This window comes from Solanum verrucosum, unplaced genomic scaffold, assembly GCF_900185275.1.
Source record: "Solanum verrucosum unplaced genomic scaffold, falcon-dt-bn FXZP01000125.1, whole genome shotgun sequence".
Classification (NCBI taxonomy): domain Eukaryota; kingdom Viridiplantae; phylum Streptophyta; class Magnoliopsida; order Solanales; family Solanaceae; genus Solanum; species Solanum verrucosum.
In genome coordinates, this window is record NW_026019923.1 from 517,226 (window position 1) to 536,095 (window position 18,870).

Here is an 18,870-nt window from a genome sequence, read left to right on the forward strand (position 1 = left end):
CCAGGATTCCTTTTTTAATTTATTTATTTCCAAAACTAGCCTTCCTCTTTCATGAAACGTTGTGACTTTTATGAAAAGTTATGACTTTTATGAAGGATTGCGACTTTAATGAAAAATTACGACTTTTACGAAAAATTGTGATTTTTATGAAGAGTTGCGACTTTTATGAAAAGTTGTGACTTTTATGAAAGGTTGTTACCTTTCCGAAGGGTTGTAACTTTTCCAAAGAGTTGTGACATTTCCAATAAAGCACAATAAACATTTGTTGACACTACCCTTTGTTGTCTATAAATAGAGGGATTTCCTCTCATTTTAAAATAACGAAAATTCTGAACTTCTTCTTTTTCTACACAAATAAATATTCGTGTACTTTGCTCCTGTTGAGTGACTTACTACACCATTGTATTTGTATCAATACACTGGTGAATAGAATCATTATATCCTGAGAGGATCTATTCCTTTAAACCTCAGGTACTAGAGTGAATAATTTCCTTAAGGAGACACTGTGTATTCAGTGGGCTCAATTTTTTTCTTTCTGTTTCATTCTATTGTTACAGATCCTGATATGTTTTTTTTACAGTCATTAGTTTATGCTTATGTTATTAATATAACACTTTAAGATTTTGGAGGATTGTTTTGCCTTTGAGATAAAATGTTATTGACAATGTAGAGTATGTATCGAAAATACGGATATTACTGAATAATCATATGTAAGCTTAATAAAAAAATTCAATCCCGTACGAAGCACGAATAATTTACCTAGTTTATAAATAAATAAACTAACTAAATTATGATTCACATTTTAACTCATTTCAATTCAGATATCTATCGGGCTGATCAATAACCGCTAGTTTCCACATTCTTGTGATCTGAGAAAAAAAAAAAAACAGAGCACCAAGTTGTAGGTACACACTTCATCAACAACCCTTCATCACTCACCACCCGACACTATTTTTGTAGTACTGTATAATCATTATCTTTACATATTCCATCGCAAAAATTGCACCTACTTACTTCAAGATCTGAAATTTCTCCCAGCAGCACAAGGAAAAAATATAATTTATAAAACAATGGAGTACGATGGGATTCTTTTGGGCATGGGAAATCCATTACTCGATATCTCAGCTGTTGTAGATCAAGATTTCTGGAACAAGTAATGTTTTGTTACGTTTCTTGGCACCCCATTTGTCTAAATTTCATGTTATAGCTAGTTTTTGTTTGTTTTTTAAGCTATGTTGCTCGGACTTTCCATAGATGATGCTGCACCCGTGTTGTCGGATTCTTTAAAAATGCATTCTTTTTTAAGGATCCGACAACATTTTTTAAGATTCCGAGCAGCATAGATTCTCAGTGTACCTTTGTAGATGTCTAAAATCCCTGTTCTTAGCTATTTGTATTTGTTTTAAGCAATGTTGCTAGTACTTTCTGTAAATGATGCAGCACCTGTGTTGGATCCTTAAAAAATGTAGTGCTTGTGAAGGATACGTCACACACAACCGTCGATATTTTTGAAGATTCCGAGCAACATAGATACAAAGTGTACCTTTCTAGATGTCTTAAGTCCCCAATTTTTAGCTAGTTTTGTTTGTTTAAAGCTATGTTGTTGGGACTCTCCATAAATGACACACACCCTTGTCGGATCCTTCAAGAATGCACTACTTTTGAAAGAGACATTTTTGAAGATTTCGAGCAACATAATTTCTAAATTCCCCATATTTAGCTAGTTTTGTTTGTTTTATGCCGATTTGTAGTGTACCCTTTTGGTTTGATTTTATAGATCTTGTTAGTTCCTGAAGCATTTTGTACATAGTGGCTGTCTACATCTATGCTTGATATGGCATTTGTATATTGATCTTTGATTCGTCATCTTGGATTTGTCTTTTAAGAAGGCAATAGAAATGACAAAACAAAAAGTACAAAGGAAAAGACTCAAACTTTGTTAAATCCTTTTTCTTATTTTCAATGTGATTTTTTTTTCTTTTGCTATAGTTTTGAATTGGATCTTAGTGTAATATTTGTGTAACTATTGGTAGTGTTTCAGAGCCTACACGGCTAGTCAGGTGGCTATAGTATGGGAGGGGGGGGGGGTGTTGTTGACAAAAAAATTAGCATAAGGTGGCTCCGCTACTGGTTTTAGCTCTAAAAGTGCATTGGGTCTTTTGATTGGTAAAAATGCATTGACACCCTTTAGCATAAGGTGGCTCCATCATTGTTTTTAGCTTTTTACTTGCATTGGTTCTTTTGGTTGGTAAAAATGAATTGGTTTTATTTGCAGCTTTTGTATATCTTTTTTCCTTCCATTGTATCATGTGAATGACTTGATTTCTTACTCATAGGTATGAAATCGAGCCGAACAATGCAATTCTCGCAGAGGACAAGCACTTGCCTATGTAAGTGGTTTCTTTTTAGGCTTTAGTTTTTTGTAATTGTAACAACTTCATTAGGTTAGCTTATACTGTGCTGAGTAAATCTGAAGAACTTCAATTTCCATAGACTTTGTAGGTGGCACAATTTCCTTTTTCTTGTAGAATTAGTTTGGAGAAATAAAATTAGTAGTTTTTTTCTAAGATTTCTTAAGTTTTAGGATGTTTGGGGGTTTCTTTTTTCCTGTTTAAGTGTCCGTCTGATGGGAATACACTTTCTATAAATTAATACTTAAATAGGTGTTATTTAATAACATTTCCAACCAGCTTTGTGAAGGGTGAGCCTACAAAAAGTTGTAATGAGCCTGTTATCATTGCTGATTTGAACTGTGGAAGAATAGTTGTATGCTTGGGGAGTGGGACACAAACTTAAGTAAGAGAGGCTACCAGCCCACGTTCTTCTGAAGCTAAGCATTGTTTTTATGCCTTTAGTCAGAAAATTGTTGAAAGAACTTTTATATACCAGGTATGATGAAATGGCAGCCAAGCCCACTGTTGAATACATTGCTGGAGGTAATTTTCCCATCACTCAATACATTGTATTGTATTAATTAATATTCTGCATTGAAGATGCTAGGATCATTGATCTCGTGGTCTTAATTTTGCAATGCAGGTGCAACACAAAACTCAATCAGAGTGGCTCAGGTGTCTTGTCGTCTTAAGTTTTTAGTGGTTCTAGGCAATCTGACATGAACATATAATTCAGAAGAATAGTTTCCTTTGGCATTTGCAGTGGATCCTACAATTTCCAGGTGCAACAAGTTACATGGGCTCAGTTGGGAAGGACAAGTTTGGGGAGGAAATGAAGAAAAATGCACAGGATGCTGGCGTCAATGTAAGATTCTTTTTCCTTGATTTTCTCTTCTTAGTTTGACAATCTTTTTGTGTTTCGGTGCATTGTGGATTCATTAGCACGATTATTGCTCATGTTTGCCTTTGTCATCTATGCTTTGAACTTATAACATGACAACAAAATTCTTTGACCCCAACTTGTCTTTATGTACGGATTAAAATAGGTTCATTACTATGAGGATGAGACTGCTCCAACAGGGACTTGTGCTGTTTGTGTGCTGGATGGCGAGAGGTTAGTTTAATGCAATTTTCCGTTATATGTGTAGTTGTGTACTATGGTTCTGGTGTAGAGTTTAGTCTTTCCTTCTTGTTATCCAGGGAGGGAAAGGAAGAGAAAAAGAAACACTCTACATGATTAAAAAAGAATTTCCACATGCTTTCTTGTTAAGGTGATGATCTGCTATTGATTATGCAGGTCATTGATTGCTAACTTATCAGCAGCGAGTTGCTACAAGGTTGACCAGTTGAAACGACCAGAGAACTGGGCCTTGGGTAGGAACAGCAATTCCTGTTTCTATGTTGATAAGACCTAAGATATTCAATCTATTTTAAACTAACACATCTATTTGTGGACAGTTGAGAAGGCCAAATTTTACTATATTGCTGGATTCTTTCTCACCGTTTCTCCAGAATCTATTCAGCTTGTTGCTGAGCACGCAGCAGCCAATAACAAGGTATGCAGTTGACATTGTTTATGTGTGATTGGTCTTTTTGGTAGTTTTTGCATGAACCAATCACATTTTGTTTTAGCTTATTCACTTTCGTTGTTTTCTTTTCAAACTGCTCTGTAATGCTCTACTTGAGCCGAAGGTCTATCGGAAAGAACCTCTCCACCTCCCAAGGTAGGGGTAAGGTTTGCGTACGCACTACCCTCCCAAGATCCCACTTTTGAGATTACATTGGGTATGTTGTTGTGCATAAACCAACTATATAATATTTTATTCCACGCTGCTGCAGATCTTCTCAATGAACCTTTCAGCACCATTCATCTGCGAGTTCTTCAGGGATCCTCAAGAGAAAGCTTTGCCGTAAGGCCAATTTCCTACCTTGTCAAGGTAAATGAAGGTAGACGATACTGATATCGGGATTGACATTTTCTGTTTTTTTCAGGTATATGGACTTTGTATTTGGATATGAGACAGAAGCAAGAACCTTCTCAAAAGTACACGGCTGGGAGGTAATGGATGCTTTCCTTAGTGTTTCCTCACATTGATGTTGACTTTATGGTACATGGCTAACATGCTTCTTTGATTACTAGACGGATAATGTTGAAGAAATAGCTTTGAAAATCTCCCAATGGCCAAAGGCATCTGGAACACACAAGAGGATTACTGTTATTACACAGGGTGCTGGTCCTGTTGTTGTCGCTGAGGATGGGAAGGTGAAGCTGTTCCCTGTTATACCGTTGCCAAAAGAGAAACTTGTTGACGCCAATGGTACTGGTATGTAGTCCATTGTTGTTATACCTGTTTCCGCTTATACAGAGTTAAACCACCTCTCCTTAACTGACAAAATCATAGTTTAGAGAACATATTCTACGTTTAGTGACTCATATTAACTGAAGAAATGAGGTGTTATCTCCTCACATACTCTTTGGTATTCTCATGTCGTCATGAGCTAGATTTTGGGTTTAGAGTCAGACTCAAGGTCTATTTTCGTTTAACATTTTCATTCTTACATTGATAGGGGATGCATTTGTTGGAGGATTTTTGTCACAATTGGTTCAAGAAAAGCCTATTGCTGAGTGTGTAAGAGCAGGTTGTTATGCATCGAACATTATCTTCCAGAGGTCGGGTTGTACATACCCCGAGAAGCCAGATTTCGCATGAGTTCATTCTTAGTTCTTGGTTTTCCTGTGTTATGCGTCAATTGAGAGAAACATATCATCGAGTTCTACTGTTTTCAACTTGATCAATTCATTCCAATTTTCGGGCTATTGTTCCCAAATATCTGGTTTGTTGTAAGGAATTTTGATTGCCTTTTGTATATTATTTGAGAATAACTCTATTAGGAAGATTGAATTGTTTGTTTGTTGGATGATTTGCTTATTGGAAAAACTACCTAACTAGAGTATCCTTCGGGGTGACCCAGTGGTTTGGTCTTGAGACTTCCATGTTGGAGGTCTCAAGTTTGAAACCCCTTGCCAGCGAAAGCAAGGGGTTTACCTTCTGGGTCAAGCTTGTCATGCCGGGCTTGCCTAGTGCAAGTTACCTCTCTTATGTGGTTTGCGAGTTATTGCATAGGAGCAGGGGTGTGTGCACCCAAAAGGTAGCGATTGTGGATTTCCCTTGTCATTAAAAAAAAAAAACTACCTAACTAGACAAACTCTCTTTACACATTTGTATGCCTAAATATCAAGAATTGATTTGTGCCAATCAATACAATATGTAAAGGTTTGTTATTTTTGTTTCGTTATTGTCATTGTATCTGGAAGTTCAATTCTTTCATGTATTTGATATAGAGTTCATATTGCTTTAGATTTCAATTTTAAAAAGTTTTACAAATTAGGATCTACATTATCAAAATATGAACCTAGCTCGTTTACTATTTAAATAGAAAAGATTTTTTGAAAAATTTATGTGCATTAAAATAAAATTTCTGATATAATTTTTTAAAAACTAAATACAAATGTATAGATGACTATAAAGTGTTACTAGGACTACTATTTAAAGAATCCTTAAGATTTTCTAATTTAAATTTTCATCACATGACTTCTATAATTATGGCCCCACTAGGTTTTAACACTTGTGTTATCTTGTTGGGGACACAATTTTGTTTTATATTGACTTAATACATAGACATTGACATAGACCTATACAACTATTTGAACTTCTCCATATATTTTATTTAATACGGTTCGTTGAATTAAGTATTTGAATATATGATAAAATATTTTTATCGCATTTATTTAATATAAATTATAAACTTTTTTTTACGTAATTTTGTAAGTACATATTACATAAATAAGTAAATCATTATAAATGTGTCACATTTTTTAATTATACATATTAGTTTTCATAAACAATAAAATCTTAGACTTATTTCAATTGAGACTGAATATATAATTAAAGAAGATAACATGTAGTGGACCAATCAAATTGTACCTTTGCAGTTTATAAGTAGAAAAAAGAGTTGTATGATCTTTTTATTGTGAATATAATTTAATTACTTAATGGATGTTTGAGTTTGCACATAATTTTTCTCTTTCCATAATTTGTGTTGAAAGTGTTTGATAAAAATATTTATCATATGTTCAGTTGCTCAATTATAATAATTCGTAATTTGAAATTTAAATAAAATTTACTAACAAATTTGAAAACATATTGTATTTTGAAAAAGGTTGATATGCATGTTATGAAAATTTTAATCACATAATATGTCTCTTAATAATACACATTACATTAATTGACACAAATATGTAATTTTACGAATTATTAAGGCGTATGATCAAATAAAATGAGGTATTATTCGTTATTTAACAACAAATTTATTTACGTAATAAATACTTAACTATACACACATAAATTCTTGAGTCTAAAGAACTTTTTATCATGATTTCGATGGTCAATCGAAATATCTTACAATTTTAATACTAAAATAAAATTTAGTGACAAATTTAAAAACGCCTCGTATTCTATTAGATGATGAGCTGCTTTTCCTTATACTCTTTCGATTAGTTAATTTCACTTCGACACCCAAATGTGGTCAAATTTATCAATATCACCCCAATCAAACTACAATTAACCTCCGCCGGAATCTCTCAAAATCAACCACCATGGACCACCGTCAACCACCACAACCTCCGCCGCCGCCGGTAGCAATCAATCACCAAACAACCACCCAAATCCTCAAACAAACCACGAGAACCTTCATCTCCAATCTCCTCCTATTCCTCTTCCTTTCTTCTCTCATTCTCACTTTCCGTTCCAATGTCGAAAATGGTACCAACTACCTCACTTCCTTCATCGATCGTGACCCTTCTCTGAAATCCATTCTATCTCGTATTGACCTCTCTGGTCAACAGCTGCAGCATCCTCAGCTCCAACGTGACCACCATCGCCGCCGTCGACCTTTTCTTCACCTATCCCGTGTAGGTACTCTGGATGATGATTTCTTTTCTGGGGATTCGGACCTTGATAAATCCCTATTTCATCCTTCTTCTAAACCTCAGCCGAATTCTACTTACGTAATTCTTTCCAATTTTGACCCGAATTTAGGGTTCTCAGACCAAATTATTGATGATGGGATTTTGTTTCCTCAAGCAATTCGTAATGGGTTTATCTCTTTCAAGTCTCCTTCAGAGACACATAATTTGTCTCAGGTTGATAATCCTGAAAATGGTGTTGTTGATTTGCAGTTTTTGATAAAAGGTCTTGAATTGGGTCGTGGTGATGCTACAGCATTGTTATTTCTTGTTAGTTTGTTGTCAGCTGCCTATGCTTATGTGGTATTGGCTTTTTTGGTTACTTACACTTGGATTCATGGGATAATTTTCTTGCAAGTGTTGGATAATGTGTTAGGGAATTACAGGTCAGTTTTCAGGACTGCTTGGGAAGGTTCTAATTTGGGGTTAAGAAGGCTTTCTGGGTTTGTTTTGATGAGGTGGGCAGTAAAGGATGCATTAGCTCAATTGTTGGGTATTTGGGTTTTTGGAGAAATTGAGGATCAATATTCATTTTTTAAGGTTTTTGTGAGGATGAAATTGATGCCCTTTTCAGATGTGGCGCCATGGGTTACAGGGCATGAGAAGGAAAGCTTGTGCTTTATCATCTCATGGTTCTTGGTGGACTTGGTAGTGGGGTTTATTTTTGCTGTTGATTCTTGGGTTTCTATTGTGGACTCGAGGAAAAGTGGTAGGGAGGTTGTCAAAGAAGGATGTCATTTGTTGGGTATTATGGTGTGTCCTGCTATAGGAATCAAATGTTGGGAAGTTTTGGTTTGTGGGTGGTGTACAAGATGGATATTGGGGTCGAATATTTGGAGAAGTGTTTGCACTGGCATTTCAGTGTGTTATGGAAGTTTATTTTATGGTAGTTTGGTTAACATTTTACTTGGCCGCAAGGTATAATGATGCCTCCTCAGTTGGGAGGACATTTGGACGAAGAGAATTGGAAGGCTTTCTCGAGGGCGTTAGATGATACTAGGTGGGAAGTGCTAAAGATTCATTCCCCTGCCTTGGCATTACGTTGAAAGAAGCTTTAACTGGATGAACTATCGCGCTGGTGGGGTAATCTTTTGTGCTTTTGATGTTCAATGCTTCGAAATGTGAGTCAGCACGACACTGTTTAAGAAGTCTCCAGCTATGCTTTGTATGTACTCTGTTGAGGCAATATATGACTTGTATATTTCATGGGAATTCTTGTTGGCTATTCCATATCCATTTCGGGGTATATGCTTTACCATACAAGTCTTTCATGGTGATGAAACCTGAAAACTAGTTGTAATTGTTGTATTTTTCCTTTTACCATTAAGGGTAAGAGATTAAGTGAGCCCTCCTCTTTTTTCTTTTGATCACGTTTCTGTTGTAGATTCTGATGTTTCTAAGTAAGTTGATTTGTATAATGATAAATGGTCATCTTGAACTAAACCTTTCCACTCCCCTACACAAAAAAGATCAAACTAAACTTCAAATTGGTGGGTTTGAACTTTCTTTTGATTAATGTTTGAACGTGGGACATTTGTTGCTTAAAGTATTTACGGATTTGAAGTGCTTCTTTACCTTGTAATTATTGAAGAACTTAATAATTGAAGAATTAGTGCTTAGATGATTGAGTAAATGCTAAAGAAAATCTCATGTTTGCTCGAGAAGTACTGATATTGTTCCTTTTTCATTTTCTGGCTAGCTGGTTCCACTTTTTTTTTCTTTCTCATCCCCTTGTTTGCTTAGTTACAGAAAACAACAACGCTTGGCCTCTTTAAAGGACCAATAAAGTGTCAACAAACTGAAATTGGATATTAACACTTTTATCTCTTAAAAAACTAGGTAGTTCTGGTAATTCACGTATCAAAGTTTGTATTCCTTCGTACATATAGTCTTTAGAGTCAGGTAAAGAGTCCGATTTCTGGTAGGATGTATTGTGTGGGGACCCATCTCTGACAGAGTAGTTTCCTGACTTGCACCATATTACGATGATCAATAAATAAGGTCACAGTAGCTGAGCTTCTTAGAAGAGATGGGTGCTTAGTGTTCAATGTAGGGAAACAGGTGGCTGGAATGTGGTGCTCAGAAAGAATTTAAATGACTGAGAAATGGTAAGGATGTTAGAAATTTTGAATTTGGAGACATTTTAAGGTGTATCAGATGATGAAAGTGGCAAGGTAACCTGGAGAGCAAAAAAACAAAGGTATTTTCACTGTCAAATTTGCTACAACTTATTACTAATAGAAGGGACTGATCAGATCCCTCTTGGTCTTGGAGACAGATGTGGAAAAACAATGTTCCTCAACAAGTATTATGCTTTTCTTGGCTGGTTGCTCAAGAATGGTAAGGCATGCTTATTCTCACCCATGAGTTCTATATTGAAGGACATAACAATAAATATTGTGCTTGATTATAATTTTTTCAATTCTTTATTCATAATTGTTGTTCATGTTTGTAGTTATTATTCTTGATTTACATATGCACTTCTATTTTCTTTTTCATGTGAGCCTTTCTTCATCAAATATTTGTCAGGGTTCTGCAGTTAAAGCCCCTGCATATCTTAATGTGTTACCCAACATATTTTAGCGTCTTTACTCGACTTTTGCTTTTGGTAACATTGTACTCTGACAAGCTTGCATGGCAGCCAATGGCGGGATTCTTAGAAAGGATTCATCGTAGCTCTTGAAGCCTTTTTTAATCTACTTTGCTGGGCAGTGAGCTCTCAAAACTGCTGAAAGCCTGAAAGAGGGAAACTGTTGTGGTAGTCATCGTGGCTTTTCAAAGATCCTATAGCTTTTTCCGTAAGCATGGTTCACCGAACAATTGTTTGAGACTGGTAACATTGTATAACCATCTTATCTGAATTTTAAGTTATAAGAGATTTCATGCCTTTTATTTGCTTAATTATATCTTTGAAATAGAAAAGAGAAGTGTTGTAGAGAGGATTGTCTATGAAGATGTTCTCGATGAAGTCATATTATGATTACTTGATCATGGTCAGTGACTTCAGGCCATGTGGAGGTCCCTGTGGAAGATGGAGGCACCTAATAAAGCTGGATTTTTTCACGCAGTGTGCAACTTGGAGTGTTATTATAAAGACGATAAACTTGAGAAGTAGAAGACCTATAGTAGTTAGCTAGAGTTATTATCCAAGGAAAATGGTCAGAAAATGGACCATATACTGGTTCCATTGCAGCTTCTCCATCAGCAATGGAGGCACTCTAAGTTCATTATGGCCTAGGTGCTAGGCAAACGGAGTTGTGGAACGTCGCTCCTCCGTGCAATTATTAGATGATTTGGATTAAATGAATATTGTAGAAGATGTATTGGGGTCAAGCATCCAATACAGATAATCAAAAGCTCATTTATTGTGGAAGTCCCCAGGGCTTTGGTCTAGTGGTAAGAGCGTTACTTGTGATGTGTGGGTTAGGCACACGTCAGGGGTATGAACTTGCCGCAGACAAAAGGCTGGTATTTAAGTGAAGAGAAGGGTAGAGGGGCAGACCCATTATCCACCGAGTTTCCAACCTTGCACCACTGGTTCTTGGGGATTTATCAATCATCCTAGAAAAGCTCATTTGTTGTGGAAGGGATTCCCCATATATTGTATAGATAGATGGATGGTTCTTTTTGGAGCTTTGATGTAAACCCACAATATGTTGTGACATCCACTTGGTGTATCATCAATGAAGTTATTTTGACTTGTTAAAAAGAAACTCCCGCATTTAGTTGAATGTAAGTGGGTCAGCATTTGGAAGATTTCCTGTATTGTAACACAGTACCTTGAAATGAACATACCCTCAAATGTCATAGGAATTTCAAGTATTCCTTGCTTACGTTTCCTATTGTTCCATTGCCACATTCTTGTGATAATTTGAGATAAACTGAGGAATAGAATGATATTTAAGAGATAAAGAAGTTGATGTTTGAGAAAGTACGTAGCTGTTTGAGAAATATCTAGTTTTCACCCAAGGGTGTGATATAGTGGTCAATGAAGTGGAAGAGAACCACGAGTCTCAGGAACAGGTTCGAGGTGCAGTTGGCTCTGCGCCACCACCATTTTTTTGAGAATGGTAACTTTTCATTTAAACACAAAAAGGTGCTGATGGGTGTAAAAACAAGATACAAACTCCAAACAACTGAGCAAAAAACATAAGCATCCCCCCCTGACTAAACAAAAACGTACAGGGATGCTATGACATCAAGTATGGATTCATTATCATTTACAGAACATCCTTCACTCCAAGAAAAAGAAAAGACAATATACAATTTAATTTGATTCTCTGTGTAGCGTTCTTTGTATCCTCAAAATACCTAGAATTCTTTTCTTCCCAAACTGTCCCTCAAATGCATGCAGAGATGACTTTCCACCAGTTCTTTTGCGTAACACCTTCAATTAGGCCATTCCAGCATCTCAGGAGATCCATTGTCTTCAGTAACCACCATAAAAAGCTAGTTTTTGAGTATTTCATTAATAATTCTAGTTCTATTGATGGAGTCACTTCTGTCGCGGTTATATTTCCTACTCTAATACTTCAGATTTTGTTCACTCAGTACCATGATACATCATACCCTATAGCTTTTGGCATCAGAAATGTTGAGGTTTTTATATCCTTGCCACAATTGTGGCTTTGCGTGAAGTATAATTGCATAGAACATTATCTGTAGAATACTTTTATGAAGGAATCAATTGTTGAATAATTTTCTGGTGCTTTTGGATCGTAATGTCAGTGGCAGGTTGTAGTAGTCAAATGAAGGGATGGGGATGTAAGGACTGGTCTTCAGTATATCATCACAGCGTATGTGACAGAGATTAAAAAAAGTACGTTTACATATGGTTAGGAGCAAATGCCAGAAATTGTACAAATGACAGGGTTTAGACTGTTGTGTCATGTATATATGAATACAAGATAAGCGGGCACATGCAAAATTTAATATTTGGATGTCTGCTCTATGAGATCATCAAATTACTGAACAAGTTCTGTTTTTGATGAATATATGATACTTGTTAAGTTTTCCTCATCTAAGTTCCGAGGCTATTAGTAACTTCAGTACTTTTCATAAGGATTAGTAACTTCAGTACTTCAACAGCATGTAGTTTCTATTTTGAGTTCATTCCATTAAGAAGTTCCTACATGCAGAATGCTCTTGCTTCAAATGGATATTTGGTTATTTAAAAGGCTGAGATCTGAATTTGTCGCGCTCATATATTTTGAAAGGTAAATGTAGGGATCAAACTGATGTTACCTAGATGATGAATTTCTTATGTATTGGTAACCACTTCTGATCCCTTTAATGAAGTCGGTTAACTTGCAGCCATGTAAGCTGATTTAGTTTTCTAGAGCTTCTCGGTTGAGTTTTTTTTTTTTTTTTCTTAATTGGTCGTGTTGACAGTGTCTCTCCTTTTCAGGGACCAAACGTTATCTATAAAGCCCTCAGGATGAAGAAATTAAACAGTTTTCTTTGCTCAATATTCTTTTGTGCAGCTGGATCTCCAGACAGTAAAGGAATAGCTAAGCATTCATTGAACTGTTCAGTAGTTCAAAATTTGTCTTGGAAACTGTTGATGAACAGCTTCAATAGTTGGGCTAATGCTCAATTTCTGAATGTCGATTTGCCCGACTACTTCTTCGTAATACTCTTAAGCAGTTGTATATTTGATTTATAAGTTGGTGTGTGGGTAAGTGGGTGGGTTTCATATATTGTGCATCTCTATTCTGTAACCTAGAATGAGTTTGTGATTTGCAGATTTGCTCGAGCTTGTTAGGTGGAACGGAATGTTTGATTTGCTTGTTTTCATTTGTATCACATCAGATGAAGGAGTTGAATATTTCTTTTATCCTGATACCTTTTGTTTGTTGATATTGGTGAATGGAGTTTATCAGTTTGTGGGAAGACTAATTTTTAGGATTGTATTTCCCCCAATTTGCTGATTTTAAAGTGTAGTTGACTTAAATAAAATTTGCACTCTGTAGGAAGTTATAGTTCTGGGGGTGCTTTAATACTGTTATGTAGAATTCAACTGAAGTGATTTCTCTCTTTAGTGCCCTTTCCTTGCTTTTGAACTCGATTATTCTGTGGTCTCGGTGGTTGGATTGTTAGTTTACTTGTCTACATCTAGCAATCTTTTTCACTACACAAATAAGCTCGTTTGTTCCTGCTCAGTTAGGTCAGTGAAACAGGGTATGTTATTTTTTTTAACTTTCTCCCGCATATCCTTTACTTCATCCTGTCTCTTCTTCATAGATGTATCTTCCTTTTCTCATCCGTTCCTTTCTTGATAGTTGCACCATCAAATTGGTTGCAATAGAAAGAATTGATCTTAGAATGACAACATTTTACAAGACCTTCAAGGTATGACTCAGCCAGCTAAGTGACATGTTTGGTGAGGAAGCACCTAAATCAGCAGCAAGTTAAGAATTAAAATTAATATTAGAAGAAAAAAGGAAGAAGCTACAGGTCACCAATCTGATCAACTTCACTCTATGAAACTTCTGGTAGTCTTGAAGATGGTGCACTTCCTGAAATACCATGGTGTTGGTCTATGGTGCTCGGATTCTTTCAAAAATTATGCCGCACCCATCTCGGGTTCTTCAAAAATACACTAGTTTTGGAGAACCCGACACGCACCAGTCGACATGTTTGAAGAGTCCGAGCAACATAGGTGTTGGTTACAAAGACCAGTGGGATAGAATAGAATTCAATTACCCCCCCCCCCCCCCCCCCCCCTATCCTGATTATCACTTTCTTACCAACTGTTATTTCATCAAATTACCACATCTTATGTATCTTCTATGTTTGTGACATCCTTCTTGGTTTCTATGTATGATTATATCTGTTATGGCTCGTCTCTCTGATCTACTGCTTCAGAATATCTTCATGCTCAAGGTTCATAGGTTGCCCAAACTTGTTCTGTATCTCTAGTGTTAACCTCTTACTCATCTTTCAGGGATTATCCAACCATATTGTCAACTTCACTAAGTTCCTTGTTCTTGGTATTTATCTTTGTTTCAACACTTCAGAAGGAGGTAATGTACTTTCAAATTTACAGAGTTGGCTATTTTGACTACTTGTGCCTCCACCCTAAGTTCTGAATGGATGTTTTTTTGTGGATTGCCTTCTGGCAGGCACTGCCTGTTTTATCCAATGGCTTAGTCTACTTTGTTGAGCTGAGTTTTTTCCCCTTCATTCATATGATTGTGGATAGTTTTGGCAGTCATCTTCCATTCATACATGCATATAACAAAAGTTTGCATCCACCATTCACTTAATCAGTAATTTCAACTCTAGGATCAAGCGACTTGCAACTTAGAGCATGTCTCTTTCATTTGTTAATAGCTTCTTGTATATTTCCTTCTTCAGAATTTTGAATCAGTGTAAACGCGTAGGATGTAGGCACCACAGTTCATTTAACTATTTAAGCTCCTTCTCCTGAAGATATTTGTTGGAGCAATGTGACCAGTGACCGTCTCATCTAAAAGCTTAAATTGCTAGATAGAGCACACTTCTATTTATTTAATTATGTTTTCAGCATTTAAATATGGAAAGGTCCTACAAAAGCTGGTCTTCCGCAATTTGCCTTGAGTATTTGCAACTGCAGTAACTTGTTTCACCCTTTTGGTATTTTTCATGCTTTCACCCATAGGTTTGTATCTTTTTCATTTGTTTCTGTGGAATCTAGTTATTCATTTATAGGGATTTGGGAAATGGATGATTTTGTTTGATGGTTCTTTATTTTTTGCTCAGTATTGATTAATTGAATTTAGCTCATCATGTTACATTTGGACTTGTTTATATTTGAACTCCTTTAGGTAAAAAAAAATGTCATCTTGCATTTCATTTTCTTGCTAATCTCATCCACCTTCTGTTGGATTATGCAAGTTATCTTATTTTTTGAAGCTTCACTAGTATGTAGGCTGTGTAGCACCCTAACCTAGCCCCTTCATTCCCAATACAAGTTAGAGCCTCTTAAAAGACGGGATCTTTACACAAATAGCCGGCCGGATTCACTGATTACATTTTCTAGACAGTATAAATAGATTATACACAATTATTCACATATTATATACTCCCTCCATCCCATTTTATGTGGCACTTTTCGGATTTCGAGATTCAAACAAGTCTATCTTTGACCGTAAGTTTTTCATAGATCTTTTAAACATTTTGAATTATCAATTATTGTGACTTATAATACTTTTTACGTAGTTTACAAATATATAAATTTCATTTAAAATTTTTTGAAGATTCCGTGCACGAATTCCTGGTCAAACGTAAACTGTTTGACTCTCGAAAAAACAAAAAGTGCCACATAAATTGGGACAAAGAGTCACTCTCTCTCTCTCTCTCTCTATATATATATATATATATATATATATTATACGTATATTTGTATATCTGTTGGCTATTTTTAGTTCAAGTGGTTGGGTGTGCGGTTATTTAGATTACAACAACATACCCATGTAATACCACAAGTGGGGTCTGGGTAGGGTGGTGTGTATGTAGACCTTACCCCCCTGCCTCGTGAAGACAGGGAGGTTGTTTCCGAAAGACTCTTGGTTATTTAGGTTAATTCTTCAATATATCGAGTAGAGTATTTATAGATTATAATGATTTGGATTTTTAAATAGTTGAATTTGTTGAAAAGATGTCACTTCAAGTTGGTATTTGGAAATAATAATAGTTTGAACTGTTGGAGGGAAAAAATATATTTCCATAAATATGTCAAACTTTTCATAAAGCACCTAATGGGGAAGTAGGTATAACTAGATGGTGTGGAGAATATAATAATGAATGTAAAGCCATTCTTAGTTTCTGGAATAGTTTCTGATTTGGTCCTATAGAACTCTTCTAGTATATATTTTTCCTGGAAAAGTAATAAAGGGGGGAATTGGATGAGTGATAAAGAAACATTCTGCCAGTTCACTTTTGAAGTTAGTGAAAACTTTTTCTCATACAAGTTCTTTCTGTATCTTTTGGTTCCATTTACACAACTTTACCCTCTTTACTTTAGTGTGTCATGATAAATAGCCGCTTCGTTACTTGCCCTAATATACTTTAGTGCATTATTGATTGCAAGTTGATAGCTAAGAGTAAAGCCAAAATATTTAGTTAGATGTAGGTCTGTCATTAGAAAAGGAACATTCAACTTTCAACTCTGCTTACTACCAGAACAGAGAATTGATTAGTTCTCTTTTCAAAAATCTTCATTTTCATTTGAAATGGATTGCTTTGGGTGCTTACTCTTGCAGCTAAAATAAATAAATAAAGGTGTCCTGTCTCTAAAATTGTTCACACAGTTCAGCATGTTTCAATATGTATTAGTGTTGATGTAAGTTTTGGTTTGTAAACCAACAAAACTTTTCACGTGTTTGGCCTAATAACAAAGCTTTGGTTCTTATGCATTGCAGAATAGCTCGACAATGTTGGGAATTTTTCTTCAGTATTTGCGGGATCTCTTGGATCATGCTTCAAATTCTGAACGAAATATTGGAGAGTTGGCAGCGCAGAGAACGCATAAAGTTTTGAAGCAAATTTGGATCACAGACCTTTGCGCATATTCGAACTATTTGGCTAGAAAGAAATAACGCTTGTTCTGATGGGCAAAAAGACCATATTTCTAAAGTTAAAAACAATTGTTTACATAATTTGTTTTCTTGGTGTAAAAGTAGTTTCATTGATAATATAGATCAATATATGGAGCTATTGGAGTTGCTAAGGAGATGTTGTAATTGACTGTATGGATATTCCCAGCAGTGCTTTGTAACTTTTGGTTTTGGTACCTTCTTGGTACTTGGTCAATAAACCTTTACCTTACCAAAAAAGATTATGTCTTCATGTACGATGCTGTGTTTCGCTTTAAAAAAAAATAGATGTGTCCAATTTCTAGTGATTTAAGCTTTTAGATTTGCAGGTTTACATGATTCAACATCTACTCTTTATTTGGTTAACACAATGTAAGAAGAAAGAGTCTTATCGTGGCACTGTCAAGGTCTTGGATCTGGTACAACATTGAGACTGTTTAACCTCCTCTATCTTGGAGGTACTCCTTGCTACATTATTGTCCTGTTGATTAATATCTCTGTGGAGCCGTTGGGCTGTATGTCTGATGCTTTATTCAACTTTCGGCTGTGTTACTTGTTTTTTTCTGTTGCCCTTTTTCAAATGGATGGATGCTTCCTCTCTTGCCATAAATGTTTATGCCTGTTTTCTCTACCTGGAACTCTGATAAAGTAATACATCTTAAGTTGCTTTACAAATCTGTGTTCTGAGAATGTGACAGTTCGACGTCCATTTTGGTCTACTAACTTCAGTGCAGTTTATCTCAATGCCAAATTGTTGGTTGTCAGTGCTCGACTGATTTGGGATGTGGCGTATAAAGGCTTTGTGCCTTCTTGCTCTGCAGATTGTTATTAGATACTTGTAGTTGTTGCAATCTATTAAATGATAAAATAAAATGAATTGTGATTTCTTGCATAAAGAAGTAATGCTCAACTTCGTAGGTAATGGTAATGAATTTATATTCAATAGTATACAACAGGTTATGAATTTATAGATGTCAACATTCTAAACAATGAGTTAAGCATCATAGATGAATTACAATTACATGCTTTGTGATTTTGGACCTTCAAAAGCAGATTGAGATACGTCGACTTTCTGGTAATGTAGCACATCTAATGACACTATTGAAGATGTTCTCATCACAGGGGATCCATAATTTCGAATCAGCAGTGAATTCATAAACTTCTTGAGCTTGATCCAGCAATGCCTTGAAGAGTGGATGCTTTAGCAAGGTAATTTTGATTACAAATCTCTTCTGGTACTTCCCTACATAAACTACCACATGACCTTTCGGAACATCCCTTGGGATAGACTTCTCTTCTTTTTCAAAAGGCCACATAGTCCATTTGCAGCATTTATCGCAGCAAGCTGATGAAGGTATGACTTTGCCACCCATCTTTTGCCATGCCTTCAGAAACTTGCTGTCCATCATTTTCATATGCAGGAATTGGACCACTATGATAAAAACTGAAGGGAGAAGAGAGAGTACAGTGGTGTTGTCTGAGAGACTGAGACAGGTATATATATATATATATATATATAATAGTTTGGGAAGTTCCAATATTTTATTAAAAATTAAATGCTGGCAACTGGCAAACTATAAGTGTGACTAATGCGTGTGCATAGCTGTTTCTTTCTTTAATGATAATTCATCCTTATACGATCATGTACGAACATACATTGCATAATTTAGAAGTCAATATACATGTACAGATTGTGCCACAAAAATCTGTATTATCACTCTCTCTTTCTTTGTTATGTCCCAGGGTGGGGAGTTATGCCAGATAAATAATCTGTTGAACTCTTGAATATTTAGACCCCACAATGGTGAATTGAGTAGATAAGATAGGAAAGATGAATTGGGATTAAGCTTCTTGGACACAGTGCTATGGCCAT

General features: G+C 35.8%; 3 protein-coding genes across 3 annotated transcripts; 2 read left to right on the forward strand and 1 right to left on the reverse strand.

Annotated features, from left to right (window-relative positions):
• The first annotated feature begins 858 nt into the window (after positions 1-858).
• Positions 859-5,296, forward strand: LOC125825457 (adenosine kinase 2-like). The gene is made up of 12 exons (XM_049504796.1): positions 859-1,153; positions 2,337-2,390; positions 2,890-2,936; positions 3,037-3,068; positions 3,157-3,258; positions 3,440-3,507; positions 3,691-3,767; positions 3,852-3,949; positions 4,233-4,303; positions 4,386-4,452; positions 4,534-4,717; positions 4,962-5,296. The coding sequence occupies exons 1-12, from the start codon at positions 1,071-1,073 to the stop codon at positions 5,102-5,104; spliced, it is 1,026 nt and encodes a 341-aa protein (XP_049360753.1). The 5' UTR covers positions 859-1,070; the 3' UTR covers positions 5,105-5,296.
• Positions 5,297-6,962: 1,666 nt separating this feature from the next.
• LOC125824539 (uncharacterized) lies at positions 6,963-8,786 on the forward strand. Its single transcript, XM_049503944.1, is given in 2 exon segments — positions 6,963-8,241; positions 8,243-8,786. Coding segments are annotated over 2 exon segments (1,362 nt in total). The 5' UTR covers positions 6,963-7,050; the 3' UTR covers positions 8,414-8,786.
• A 9,237-nt stretch (positions 8,787-18,023) lies between these two features.
• LOC125825430 (auxin-responsive protein SAUR50) lies at positions 18,024-18,412 on the reverse strand. The gene has a single exon (XM_049504777.1). It carries the CDS (start codon positions 18,410-18,412, stop codon positions 18,041-18,043), a length of 372 nt encoding a protein of 123 aa, XP_049360734.1. The 3' UTR covers positions 18,024-18,040.
• Between the last annotated feature and the right edge of the window lie 458 nt (positions 18,413-18,870).